The 14,259-nt window shown below is 40.9% G+C and overlaps 2 protein-coding genes across 11 annotated transcripts in view; one reads left to right on the top strand and one right to left on the bottom strand.

Annotated features, from left to right (window-relative positions):
* TANC1 (tetratricopeptide repeat, ankyrin repeat and coiled-coil containing 1) overlaps positions 1–8,216 on the top strand; it is a 137,881-nt gene extending 129,665 nt beyond the window's left edge. For all 3 annotated transcript variants that reach the window (XM_082197236.1, XM_082197235.1, XM_082197237.1), the window contains 5 exons: positions 902–1,034; positions 1,785–1,876; positions 3,863–4,009; positions 4,383–4,483; positions 5,636–8,216. In XM_082197236.1, the coding sequence (XP_082053362.1) occupies positions 902–1,034; positions 1,785–1,876; positions 3,863–4,009; positions 4,383–4,483; positions 5,636–7,055 (1,893 nt within the window). In that variant the 3' untranslated portion in view covers positions 7,056–8,216. The remainder of the gene's footprint in view (positions 1–901; positions 1,035–1,784; positions 1,877–3,862; positions 4,010–4,382; positions 4,484–5,635) is intronic.
* WDSUB1 (WD repeat, sterile alpha motif and U-box domain containing 1) overlaps positions 1–14,259 on the bottom strand; it is a 49,796-nt gene that overhangs the window by 13,368 nt on the left and 22,169 nt on the right. For 5 of the 8 annotated variants that reach the window (XM_082198685.1, XM_082198679.1, XM_082198682.1 and 2 more), the window contains 2 exons: positions 12,961–13,101; positions 7,702–9,554 (listed from right to left, as the gene is read on the bottom strand). In XM_082198685.1, coding sequence (XP_082054811.1) covers positions 9,376–9,554; positions 12,961–13,101 — 320 coding nt within the window. In that variant the 3' untranslated portion in view covers positions 7,702–9,375. Of the gene's footprint in view, positions 1–7,701; positions 9,555–12,960; positions 13,102–14,259 lie in introns of those variants that run through there. The other 3 variants (XM_082198683.1, XM_082198680.1, XM_082198684.1) reach the window with 1 other exon arrangement.

Raw genomic sequence — 14,259 nt, forward strand, 5'->3', positions numbered from 1 at the left:
ATTTACATTGTAGTCTCACATGTGCTCACTTACAACTTAATGAATAGATTCCCATTGGCCTGCATTTAAATTGCACTAGAATGTCACTTGTTGGGATAATTAAAATCGTAATGTGAAAAATGCTAAACATGTGAGACCCATACTAAGGAAATATTGAATTACCACACGAAGAACCTGTTTCCCACTATATAGTCTCAGAATTATGACTTAAAAAAACCAATAAGCTTTTAACATAGGAACAGTCTTTAGCCGGCACCTGAAGTTGTACGGTATTAACACTAGGCTATTTTTGGCAGCAAGTGTGTTGCACAGCTGGAATGCTGTTGCTCTATATGCGAAAACCAAACCTTGAATCTGGCTTGATGGCAAAGGAATTATCAGTGCATATCTTTAAGAGCTGGAAGTATGTGGCCTTTTGATGTCAAAACTAAAACCTAAGTGGTTGCATTTTGCACTAACAGCAAAAATCTAAGTGGGAAGTTACTAAAGCATGGATCTCTGCAACCAGACTATTTCTATTTAGGAATGGCCACAGCTGGAAATGGGCACTCTGCCATACACAGCACAACTGCCAAGGGGCCAAGCAGGAGGCCCCCCCCCCCATTCTGAAAGTTTCCTTTATAGGTTAACTGCACTAGATTTCCCAGATTTCAGAAACTAACGAGCTGTATGAATTTATGCATATCTTTGAAGGTGGTGTTTTCAAGAGCTGCACTAAAAGCCTTTAAACATTGATGGTATATGAATGGACATAATCCATTAGGAACGTCTGCATCAGCTGGAAAATAAGAGCAGTTCAAGGGTGTATTATTGCTGTAGAAGTTCCTGGTGTGTTGCAGCCACTGCCACAAACACGTTTTTTATTTTTAAATGTAATTTCTCTGTGTTTGATCATTTATAGGTGCAGTATTTGGTTGAGAAGGGTGCAGTGATTGAACATGTCGACAATAGTGGGATGCGCCCATTGGACAGAGCAATTGGATGTCGAAATACATCAGTGGTGGTCACACTGCTTCGAAAAGGAGCCAAATTAGGTTAGTGGAAAATAACTTGTACTGGCCAAATAGAATGGTTTTATTTGGGAAGAAAACAATTGCTGACTCTTAAACCACCACATTAAAAGTCCCATTGTATCCTAATAATATATAAATACATTTTAGTGCTAATAAAAATGGCCATCTAAAAACATTGACATTTTCCAGCAAAACTGGTTTTTATTTAAAATTGTAGTAATTTAAGCTTACTTAGAGATGTTGAAATATTAACAGCTATAGCGTAGACAGAATATTTTTCTATTGCACTTGTTTATAGCTCACCTTTCAATATACAAATCCTTCCACGTTATTAAAAAACAAACAATATGTATTTATTTATTTTCTAAATTTTATGTGCTACTTGATTGTTAAAAAACCTAACAGTGGTTTATAAAAATAAGACAATAAAATGATCAGTAAAATAGTTAAAAGCAACTATTTAAAACATTTTAAAAAATTAAAATCCTCAAAAAACTAAAAACACAAATCAACCTTCTACATATCTGGGTAGGCTTGTCTAAACAAAAATATTTCTAGCAGGCACCATAAAGAGTGTAGTGAAGGCAACTGCCTGGCAACAATAGGCAGGGAGTTTCAAAGTGTAGGTGCTGCCACAATACTGATTTATATTTAAGTGACACTGTTACAGAAGAGAAATTCAGTCCAAATCATTAACTATCTGGTTGTTCACAGCTAAATATCATTTGAAGAGTCCAGTATAACGTTAAATGTTAACCCTTCTAATTCCAGGAAATGCAGCATGGGCCATGGCTACTTCGAAACCTGATATTTTGATTATCCTACTACAAAAGCTAATTGAGGAAGGAAACATGATGTACAAAGTAAGTGGATCCTTGCTTTTGCTTATAACCTTAAGAATTTGAGTTTTTTATGAACTGTTGCATGATGGCAGATACCAGTGCTTCAGGTGCCAAACTACTCTTGCAGCACAGTTCCATGCATGCTTACTTAAATGTAGGGAAGGTAATTACTCTTATGTAAGTGTGCTTATGATTGTAATCTTGGGCAAATGATAATTTGTATTTGTAAATCATCCTGAATGTAGGAAAGGCAGGGTGTAAATAAAGAAAACAAACTTTCATGTGTAAGTAGAACAGAGTTGCTTGCTGTAATGGTTGTTCATGTAGCAGTGATACCGCCACAATTGTTCAGGTGCACACCACAGAACATAATGTTCTAGACTATAATAATAAGAAAGGGAATACAGTAGTGCCTCGCAAGACGAACGCCTCGCAAAACGAAAGAGTTTTCCGTTTTTGAGTCGTTCCGCAAGACGAATTTCCCTATGGGCTTGCTTCGCAAGAAGAAAGCCCATAGGGAAATCTCCGGGGACCTCTTTTAAAATGCTGGCGGTTGATTGGGTGGCGGTTGGGAGCAAAGACTTTCGCCCACCGCCGGCCTTCAGAAGAGGTCCTTTGCTCCCCCCCCCGCCTTCCCGGGACAGCGGAGACTTCTCCGCTGTCCCGGGCGATCTTAAAATGCTGGCGGGCGGCAGCGAAGCCTTCACTGCCGACCCCCAGCATTTTAAAAGCCCCCGGGGCAGCGGAGGCTTCGCTGCCGCCCGCCAGCATTTTAAAATCGCCCTGGGACAGCGGGGGCTTTTAAAATGCTGGCGGGCAGCAGCAAAGCGCTCCTGTCCCCGGAGCTTGCGGGGCGGGAGGTGGGGAGAAGGGCTTTTCTTCCCACCGCCAGCCTTCAGAACAGCCTTCTGAAGGCTGGCGGTGGGAAGAAAAGCCCTTGTCCCCCGTCCCCCCAGCCTTCAGAAGAGGTCGGGGGACAGACTGTCCCCGGACCTGGTCTGAAGGCAGTTTCCATAGGAATGCATTGATTGATTTTCAATGCATTCCTATGGGAAACCGTGCTTCGCAAGATGAAAAACTTGCAAGAAGAAAAAACTTGCGGAACGAATTAATTTCGTCTTGCGAGGCACCACTGTACTGTATGCTATCCCTGACACTTCCTCTCAGGTTTAGCTCTTGTTACCAGTTCCTGTCCATACACACATTCACATGAACCCCCTAACTTACTCAATGTCTATAAAGCTACTGATTTGTGGATCTTTACTGGGGACAACTATGCACTGAGTTCTGTTGCAGAAGTGGAAATTCCTGTGTGAACAGGGCAACTTTGTTGGATCTAACTCTTGGAACTTAGTAGGACTTACTTCTGAGTAGAGACTTACTTCTGAGTAGAGACATTAAATAACTAAACTTCCACAGTTCCTTTAAATTTTATTCCAAGTAGTTTCTGACATTATCTTACTGGGAAGTTGCACATTAGGGGATTGTGTATTATTGCTATTTAATAGTAATGTGCAAGACAGGACACTGTGTAAACTGTAAAGAAATAAATCTGCGGCATGAGGTAAATTTCATGAAAAACCAGAACACTATGCTAGTGTCTTCTGCAATAATACATTTACCTATATCCCTCATGGTTCATATATGTGATGTGGCAAATCTTTGCTTACACAGAGTCAGGCACTAGGTTTCATTATTGACTAGTAAACGATTAGTATCCAGGATATACATTCCACACTAAGTCCCAGTTCAAGAAACTGTTATGCATTGTATATGCTATGGCAGGAGGGACAGGTCCTATTGGCAAAAGAAGAGCCGGATCTAACATAGGGAAATAGCTGAATAAAATGTTGCTCTTCTTTTTCTTTTTTTTTAAACCATGAAATCCAACATTCAAATTTGTTAATCTTCTCGCCAGCGGCATCTGTTAACAAGTCAGTTTATTTTTCATTTGAAAGCAACATTTAAGAATCAAACTGTCACACTTCTATGCTCTTCACCCTGCAGAAAGGGAAGATGAAAGAGGCAGCACAGCGGTACCAGTATGCCTTACGAAAGTTTCCTCGAGAGAGTTTTGGAGAAGAAATGAAAGCTTTCAATGAGCTCAGAGTTTCCTTATATCTAAACCTCTCAAGGTGCCGCAGAAAAACAAATGTAAGTTCTTTTGTCCAAGTTTTTATGCATTGTGACTGACTACATGGAGACTGTAGGAAAAATTGATGATACCAATTTTAGGTGAATAGATCTGCTAAAGAGTGCTTGCATAGCCTTTCAGTCAGTGTGTGCTATCATGACTAAACTTTTTTTAAAAGTGATGTGAATAAGCAATATTAATACTACACATCATCAAAACATGTCAGCAGTACAAATTTCAAGAGCAGTTAGCAGAAATTTGATTAAGATGATAGCATGAGGACTCTCTTGCCCAGTGCAAAAGTGAAATGGCCAGGCAGTTCCTCTGCACTGTAATGTTTCATGGCAGTTTTTTAATTTTTTAATTGAAACCGTTTTATGGTTATTCCGGCAGGATTTTGGCATGGCAGAGGAGTTTGCTACCAAGGCACTTGATCTCAAACCCACATCCTATGAAGCGTATTATGCTAGAGCAAGAGCCAAGAGGAACAGCAGGTACCGACAGTTGCTATATTTCATAGTAATATTCTCTTTATGATAATTGCATAATCAATATGCTTATATTTATGGTAATGGAAACTGCAGTCTTGTGGGATACCAGGAATGGGTTTGCAGTTGTAGGACAAATATTGATATTTATTAAATGATGATCTCTGTTTGGGGGGGGGTAACCTCACGATTATCTAAACACTAATTTTGGATAGAATGGGGGGGCGGGAATAGGATAATTTTGCACAAGGTGGTGTTTTTTGGTAAAAATGCCACAGACAAGTATCATTCCACAAGAGCAGAACTGGGAACAATTACTGTGACTGGCACTTTGTCTATGGTGTTCAGCTTAAATTCAATTCCTTCCCCTCACATCAGATTGCTTGCAAGTGTGCTAAAAAAGAGGAAAGGGAGCAGTCTTCCAGCTAGGGCCATGAAGTAACCACATTTAGTTCTGCTAAAAACAGTTTTTGCATTTTTGTCATCTACCGTATTTTTCGCCCTATAGGACGCACTTTTTCCCCTCCAAAAATGAAGGGGAAATGTGGGTGCGTCTTATGGGGCGAATGCAGGCTTTCACTGAAGCCTGGAGAGCGAGAGGGGTTGGTGCGCACTGACCCCTCTCGCTCTCCAGGCTTCAGGAGAACCCCAGCGCCAGCCCCACAAGGTCGGGGGACAGAGGGAGGCGGAACGCCGCCATCCCGCTGTCTCCCGAAGTGGTTTGGAGGCTGACGGTGGGGAGAAGAGCGCTTCTCCCCGCTGCCTACCCCACCACTCCGGGGACAGCAGGGAGATGCGCTGCGTCTCCCTGCTGTCCCCGGACCTGATCGCAAAGCGGGCCGGGGGGGGGAGAAGAGCGCTTCTCCCCGCTGCCTGCCCCACAAGCTCCAGGGACAGCAGGGAGACGCAGCTCGTCTCCCCGCTGTCCCCGGACCTGATCTGAAGGCGGGCGGCGGGGAGAAGAGCGCTCCCCGCTGCCTGCCCCACAAGCGCCTGGGGGGGAAATAAAATTTTTTTCTTTATTTCCCCCCCAAAAAACTTGGTGCGTCCTATGGGCCGGTGCGTCCTATGGGGCGAAAAATACGGTATACTGCTTTCCCCCAAAGGTAATATTTTATAGAGAATTTTTTTGTGTTTGGTTCCTCCCCAACTTCTTAGGCAATTTCATGCAGCCCTTGGTGACTTGCGAGAAGCCATAAAGTTGTGCCCTGGAAACCAGGAAATAAAGAGGCTGCTAGCTCGAGTTGAAGAGGAGTGCAAACAGCTCCAGAGAACACAGCAACAAAAACAGCAGTGTCCTCTGCCAGCCCAACCGAGCAATGACTCTGACAATGAGGGGGAAGCTCTTGTTCAGGATCACTTCAGTCTGGAAGAGATAGAAGAGGAGGAACTTTTGCATGAAGACGAGCCTGGTCCGTCTGGCCAGAGGCTGCCACTTTCCCAGGCTAATACATCAAGCAGCAGAAACGCTCAGGAAGGCAGCCAGCAGAAATTTAGACCCATATCCCCTCCAAACAGAGCAGGCAGTAAATTCCTGAGAGAGCCTGGCTTAACTATGCAGCCCACAAAACAAGCACAGATAGTAAAAACCAACCAGCACCTGAATTCCGTCCAGTCTGTGGCAAGAACTGGATCTAGTCAGTCCAGCACAAAGACTCAGCCTCTTCAATATCTTCCTCCAAGCCCTGTGACCTCCAGGCACCTCACAAATCCAAGCTACAATAAAAGCCAGCATTTGGATGGGACAAGTACACTCTCAGGAAATATCACCACGGGCAGTAACAGCTCTGCAGTATTCAGTGAAAGACCGACAGCAGTCCAGGTTCCCTACTTGCAGCATAGTGATAAAGGATCGCCTCATTCCTTCATGAGCAAGTCCAAAACGCACGAGAGGCTAGCTGTCCACACTCCTGCAAACATCGAAAACATAGGTCCATTACAATCTCAAGGAACTGGTGAGTTAAGGCAGCAAAACCCCATCTGTCCTGGTCTGCTTTCTGTTAGCATGGTAGCTTCCAGCTCAACAAGCAGCCTGTCCTCAAGCAGCAGCTTCTGCGAGAGTGTAAAAGGGCAAAGTCCAGATAGTCGGCTCAAGGAAAGCAAAGGTAGTCAATGTCAGAGTGGAACAGCAGAACATAGGCCTCGGAATACTCCCTTCATGGGGATCATGGATAAAACTGTGCGGTTCCAGCAGCAGCAGCAACAGCAGCAGCAGATGAGCCTATCAAATCGCAGTTGGCATGGCCAAGCTGCAGAAGGGTTCCTGAAAAGTGCTGGAACGACACTGACTTTGAGCTGTGAGCAGTTCTCTGCCAAACATGCAGGCAGCTATGGCAATCCTGCAGCTTGCTCTTCAATACCAGGAGAGAGCATCCAGAACGGAACTCAGCCTAAAGAACTAGAGGAACTACAGTGCCAAGCATCTGCCTGCTCACAAGATAGCAGAATAGGTAAGCCTGTGGCTCATTTGTACCAGGAAGTTCTCTCTAAACAGCACACTCAGCTTAACAAAGACATTCATTTGAGTCACGTGACTTCTACAAAGCCAAAGCGATCTTTTGTAGAATCTAATGTCTGAATAATGCTAGCCATTTTATTACAAGCTAATAGTGATGAACCATCTCCCTGGTTGTTAAACTTAGTGCATAGTAGCATATAAGTTACTGATATTAATCACTAATATTTTACAGGGTGCATAACAGAAACCAGATCATCCAGCCACTTCTTTAACGCTAAGACTGTCCACAGCATGCCTGTGACTATTAATCAAGAGATGAGTGGCCACCATAGAGTTAAGAAGCTATTTGTTTATGTAGGAGAATATGTTTTTTCTAAGAGAGGATTTAAACAGGCTTGCCTGCTTAACTAGACTGGTCAGTAAATCAAGCTGAGTCCTTTTGAGAAAGGCAAATACAATTATTTTGTACAGCCATGTATATCTGTTACTGCTTAAAATGAATTAATTCCTGCAAGGTGGTGGGATCCACAGAACATCCAAATCTGCCCATGAATGTTCTTTATCAGGAAGATTTAGTAGTAGTATTCCAGTTTCATAAGGATTCAGGTGTAAACCTATCACCTCTGTGCAAATCACTCAGCAGCCAATGTGCAACTGACTTTCATTACTGCAATTTAGGAGGTAAATTACAGGATATTTTGCATGAATTTTGTCCAACATCCTGGTTATTGCACTGAGTATATAATTATGACATGTTAACAACATATAACAGCACTTTACATAGTTTATTCAAACACCTTTTGAGGTGCTATGTCAGTACAAGATGGAGGATAAAGAGGAATACAAGCTTTGCTAGCGTTTTTACAGAACACTCAACAAATGTCTGAGGAGTATAATAAGCATGTGCATTTACTTTATAGGAACGACATCTAATACTTTCCTCAGTGTTTCACAGTGGAAAAGCTTTTTTTTCAATTTCAAGGATGTTTTCAAGATGGGTAGTAAGGACATTCCTGTGAGGTTGGAGTTATACAAGCTTGGAGTATTCTGTTGCCCTTTAACAGTGATTTCCATGTGTACAGTATGTAGGTACATTATAACAGCATTCTTGTGTGATTTTTTTAAAAAACTCGCAATTTAAAAAATGAATTGTTATTCTCTAGCTTATTTATTGTTTATCTTGGTATTTGTACAATCTTATTTTATTCTCTTGTTCTGTAGATCTATTTTTTTGCACAGCTACTGTATTTTCCCATATGAAATAAAAGACTATTAATATAATTTCTGGTTGGGTAGTATACATACCCTTTCACTGATCTCTACCTTCTCCAGCTGTTGTGCCAGTCAGTCATCACTAATGCAACTTCAATAAGGTTTTGGTAGGAAACCACCTGACCCTCCAAATGTTCCATCATCTACAGTCAGCATGGCTAACAGTCAAGTATCATGGGAGTTGGAGTGCAACAGCATCTGAAGACCTGTACACCCTTATTCTATGGGTACCTCTCTGCACCAAAGGTATATCATAAAAAGTTATTGACATGTCCAAATACTACTGTTAACAATGCTGGCTCTCCAGAAGTCCTCACTGGGTACCTACTACATACACATGGCTGCATCTTCAAGCCCCTTGGAGTATTTATGAACATCAGAATTGTACAAAATAGCACTGAAGATGATGTGCTTATTTAATTAGCCTTAGTTTGAGAAGTTTGCCATTTAGTTCTTGGACCATGCTTCACTGAATATAATAGTCAACTGCTAATTAAGGAAGCATGATGTCAATGTTGGCTCCTAGCCAAAGTGATCCTGCCATTCACTGCTGACCAGTACCCATGCCACATCTAATCAGGGCATGCAAACTCTTCAGCCTTTTCATCCTTTATACTAAGCCCTACAGTGCTCCGTATACTTAGCTGTATGCTCCCAAATTAAACTTTTGTTGACAAAGTTCTTTACATATTTTTAAATGATACAGACAAGAGCCTATGAAAGGTCATTTTAAAAATGATTTCTTCCAATAATTCTCATTAGACCCCAAAATGAAATACTTAATTGTTGCAGTAGCATAATTTCTAAATTATATTTAATTTATTACTGAACATAATCCAGCATACGCTTGGCTCTCCTACTGAAATTAATGGGACACGCAATGCTGTGCATGTGGATGTCCCACATGCATGTCATTAAGTATCAATGGAAGTTACTACATAAATACATAAAATTTCAACTTTAACTTGATCATGCTTAACATAAAAAACATAACTTATAGATGCAAGTATAAATCATGTTAGGTAGCAATTTGAATTCTGATCAGATTCAATCAAGGGGCTGAATTTATACAGAGGTACAGTGAGAGACCACAGCACAAAGATGTTTACTGTTGTATTCACCTACCTTCAGCTTCATTCCCACTTATTTGAAAGACCAATCATACTGTTTAGGGAGACTGTTTTTCATTATATTTTGGCTGAGTTTCCAACCAGCGATTGATAGCCATTTTCAAAGTTCTGTTTGGGGTAAGTATAAGTCTCTGAAGAGGGAGATTTGTCATGGGACTGGAATGCCTTTTTTCAGTGATCCACTTTTCCATTGCTTCCTTCTCATAGGAATAGCCATCTGAAAAGAGAATTACAAACTTTACTGGAAAAGGGTATATGCATGCATGCATGCCCTACAAAAAACAAAAAAACCTTATAGACATTCTAGAAAATTGCCTTGGCAGAATACAGAGTTAAAAGGCCGATATGTAATTGGGCTGGGCAACGTTGGTGCCCAAAACCTTGGAGAGCTACTGCCAGTTGCAGAAGACTGGAGAAAACCCTTTTCCCCTTTTCAGCACAAGGGCTGCATTACAATTTGGCTCACCATTCAGGGACTGCATGCCTGCAGTGGCTAGGGCCAACCCTCACATGCATCCAGACTCTTGCCTCTCCTCATGCAGGAATTAGACTTTTTTAAAAAGCATCAGAACTTTTTTCAAGCTTAAGTACCAGAAGGGTGATCTTTGTGGGCAAGGTGGTAGTGCATATGGAGGAAGCTGCAATCCTCACATAACAATTAGGCTTTCAGTGGAAGGCTTTCTTCCAAGTCAATTGCTGCACAGGAAGGGGGTTTTGTAGCAGAAGTATTGGAGAACATAAGGCAAGAGATGATCTTCCCCTAGCTACAACCCCCAGCAACAGGCCTTACAAAGCTTCTATTCACACCCACAGTGGTTTTGAAAAATCAAATCTTAATTACTGCAGGAAAAGAGCTAATAGGGAAGCCCTGCAGGCTGATAATTCTCCACCTCTGCAGTAGAGTATCCTGGGCTAGTTGGAGCCCGTGGTTGTTACTGCATGAACATTGGAAGCTATTTCGTGCAGTGAAAACGACACTTGGGTCTATCTGCTTGAACATACAGTAAATTAGATTGCCAATATTGTACCCTCCAGATTGTTGTAGTCCAGGGATTTCCACCTTTCAAGAGACTGCGATGTACCACCACTATAAAAACACTGGCAGTGATCTACCCATTACATTGACCAAAGTTGTTGAGCTTTTTTTTTGGGGGGGGGGGAGGATCACACAATCGACCAAGAACAGCATCACCCAATCACCAGGTATGATGGAAGCTGTAGTTCCCAGCACTGGGAGGGAACCAAGTTGGCTATTGTAAACAATGTAAGCATGAATACAGAACTCCCTCAACCGTATTTCCAACATTAGACAGAGGCACACTTGAAATCACCACAGCATGTACATTCAATATGGCACTGGAGCTCTTTGCAACTCTGATGTTTTTGCAAATACTTCTCCAAGTCACAATTCTTGTAAAGTGGACCCCACTCCTTATTCTTGCCTCCTTTCTATTGTCTCAATTACAGTAGTACCTCGGGGTTACAGACGCTTCAGATTACAGACTCCGCTAACCCAGAAATAGTACCTCGGGTTAAGAACTTGTGTGGCGGTGGCAGCAGCAGCAGCAGCAGCGGGAGGCCCCATTAGCTAAAGTGGTACCTCAGGTTAAGAACAGTTTCAGGTTAAGAACGGACCTCCAGAACGAATTAAGTTCTTAACCTGAGGTACCACTGTATAGGTAAAATTTAGATTTTTTCATTTTGCATATGAGACACTATACTGCAAAGCGATATGAATGCTATTTTATAAGATCAATAACTAGATACATTTACACCCATAGTTTATGTTGCCTGAACCATGATTGCAATTGTACTCCTCATAGGGGTTACAATTAAAATAAAAAGATAAGACTGAACACTGTTTTCTGTTGGTAGAGAAAAACATTCTCCCACCAACCTTCTCCAAACATTTGCTGACTGAAAGCTGGGATTCTATGCACATCTATTATATTACTTATTTTAATATGAGCTTTAAAATTGGTTTCCCAAAGTTCATCACAAAGCTGTCAAAAGAATCCTCAGAGCTGCTGTGCAAGGTCCCTTGTGCCCATTGCCTTTCATGTATAAAACAGAAGCACCGAAACAGTGACGTGACTAGGCAGTAAATTGCCATTGACAATCTGCATTTTAATAGCCCTCATTCAATACTGATGCTTTTTTTTTAAAAAAAAGTATGCATTGCCATTTTATTGTAAAAGCCATTGTTTACTTCTGCTTAAGTCGCATACAGTTTCCCCAGAAGCATGAACATAGTTTTATTTGGACATTCGCTGAGCACTCATAAAAAAATATGTTTTGGTTGCCTTTACCTCTTCCTTTTTGAAATAAGAGGAAGAAATGAATCACAATATTTGCATTTAGCACTTTCCAGCATAAGATTGATATCAACGTGAGAAAATGTAAGAGGCACTAAAATATTAATCAAACATTTACTGTAATATCTAATGAATTTTGTAACAGTGAGTACTTCCCATTGTGTGAGAAATGAAAGGTGACAACGGGGAAAGCAGGCGTGTATGGAAGAGTTCACATTTATGCTTTCAAACAGTAGCAGCCTGCTTCACTTCTATACCTTTATTTCCCACAACTACTTTTTTTTTGGGGGGGGGGCAACAAAACTATTGCCACTGTTCTTCTTTGCTGTTTGTAGCTGAGAGCAAAGTGGTAATTCATAAAACATTGCAAGATACCATGAAATATACTGCTCTGAAGCACTTACAGTAGCTAATTTTGCTCCCCAGAAGTAGCTATGACCTGAAGCATCTGTAGCCCGAAGTACCACTGTATATTACTAACAACCTCTTTCAGCCATCGAGATCTACCAGTGATCAAATTGCAACCTTACAGCAGCACAAGAATCCAGCATATGCACTCACTATAGTGCAATTCTCTATAGGTCAACTCAGAAGCAAGTCCAGTTGGGCTCAATTACACTCCAAAGCAAGTGGGTATGGGAACGCAGCTGAAGTGTTTGAACTAGACTTTGTAGCAGAAGAGTAAATGTCTTATTTTCTGTCCCATTATCCCCAAATATCGTTATATGATAGCCATTCAAATGAGAGCAATTGTGTTCTGTAGGGACTTGTAGTGGCACTTAGAAAATTTGAGCACATTATTCCTCTTTTCAATTTCACATGCAGCTCTACAATTGTTTTGTTACTATAAACTTCACAGCAATGAATTCTCTGAAACATTTTAAGATACGCCTTGTTGTATATCAGCATATCATCATAAATGTTTAGTTGCAAAACTAAACATAACTCATTGGGGCTGCCATTTTGTCTGGAAAGTAGATGGCAAAAACAGACAAAATGGCAGTGTCCCTGTGACATGTCTGTATCCAGCAAGCTGTTGACCATCTGAACAACTCCACTAGACGGTGTAGATAAAATGGCATTCTTGGGCACAGGGACTATACAAAGCCAGAAAGAGCCTGCATGCAAGACTTTGCTGTATTTACCAGAGGAAAGGTTTCCCTTGCTGCTTGGGGCAATGCTATAAAAATATTGAGCACTAAAAGTTTCCTGAGTAGTTTTATATCATAAAGATAAATTATTAATACCTGAGCCTTTTTATCTGAACTGAAATAATAAAAACATATAAATCACTTTCATCACACCTACCTGCAGCAATGACTGGCTCTCTCATAAGCTCCCTTGTTATGGGACATAGGAATTCATCAGGGATACCCAAACTGGCAGTTTTCATTTCAGTCCTCAGCTCCTCAATGTTACGCAATACTTTACTGCGAAGACCTAGCGATTCTGGAAAGGAATTCACAATAATGACCACTTTAGAGTCTTCTTGGTGCCACAATCAAACTTGAAAATGCTTATCTTATGCATATATTGCATAAAGCAATGGGTTCTCAAACTTTTCGCCCCCTGGATCACTTTAAAATCACTGGTGAACAATTTAATTATTTTCCTGCCTGTCATAGCAATTGTAATGCACTGTGCTAGATGCTGTAGGCTTTTAATTGTATTTTATTGTATTACAATTCAAATTGTAAGTGTTCTTTCCACAAATGTCATGGAGCACTTCTGGTATAAGTTCATCTCTTCTTTTTCTGTAACACTGAAAAAGTCTAAATGTACCAATTGTGATACCTGGGCACACATTGCCCCTTCTCTTTTTCTGTCATTCTCTGATGCACCTCATGTTCCCATAAATTAATTGTAGGGGAATAATGTAACTGCAAAGACTAAAAGCCTACTTGCAGATGGAAAATAAGACACCCCCCCAGATGATTTATTGCTGAAATATTGTAAGAGTGAATGTAGATACTGCAGCAACATAACACTATTTTCAACCAATATCATCCAGTGAAGAACCAGACAGGAGAGCCTTTTAAATCACATTGCAGTCAACTTCGGCAGCATAAACGTATTCAAGCAAATAAAAAACAAGACTGTTTCAAAGTTGTCATTACAACTCATTAGCAATGCTCAGAATTCAGTGAGGAAACTATTAACGAACTCCCAAACTGCTTAGATGCCCCACCACAATCATTATTATTTGAACCTTTTATTACCTTCTATGTGGATTCTCCTTCACATGTGCAAAAGAAGAACAGCTGGACTCATTAACTATGTTTGTACAGGAACTGATATTCTAGTGATGTTTTAGAAAGAAAGAAAATAACAGGTAGAAGGAGGTAGAGATAGTGGCTGGTGGGTGCATTAACATACCTTTCCTTATTTCTAATGTGTAACCACATTGAATTTGAATGAATGTGAAAATCCTGTACTTCATTTCCATGGCTTTTGCTGTCCTAATTTAACTAATGTTTATGTAGTTACATGGCAATTAGCTTAGAAGAGAGGCTGGTTCTATTTGCATGGTAATAAAAAATTGTTCCAAAGAAGTGTCAAAAACAATCAAACAGACTAATGAAATGCTATGTAAACCATCTGCTGGTC

The sequence above is a fragment of the Podarcis vaucheri genome, assembly GCF_965113315.1.
Source record: "Podarcis vaucheri genome assembly, chromosome: 1".
In the NCBI taxonomy this organism is placed as follows: Eukaryota; Metazoa; Chordata; class Lepidosauria; order Squamata; family Lacertidae; genus Podarcis; species Podarcis vaucheri.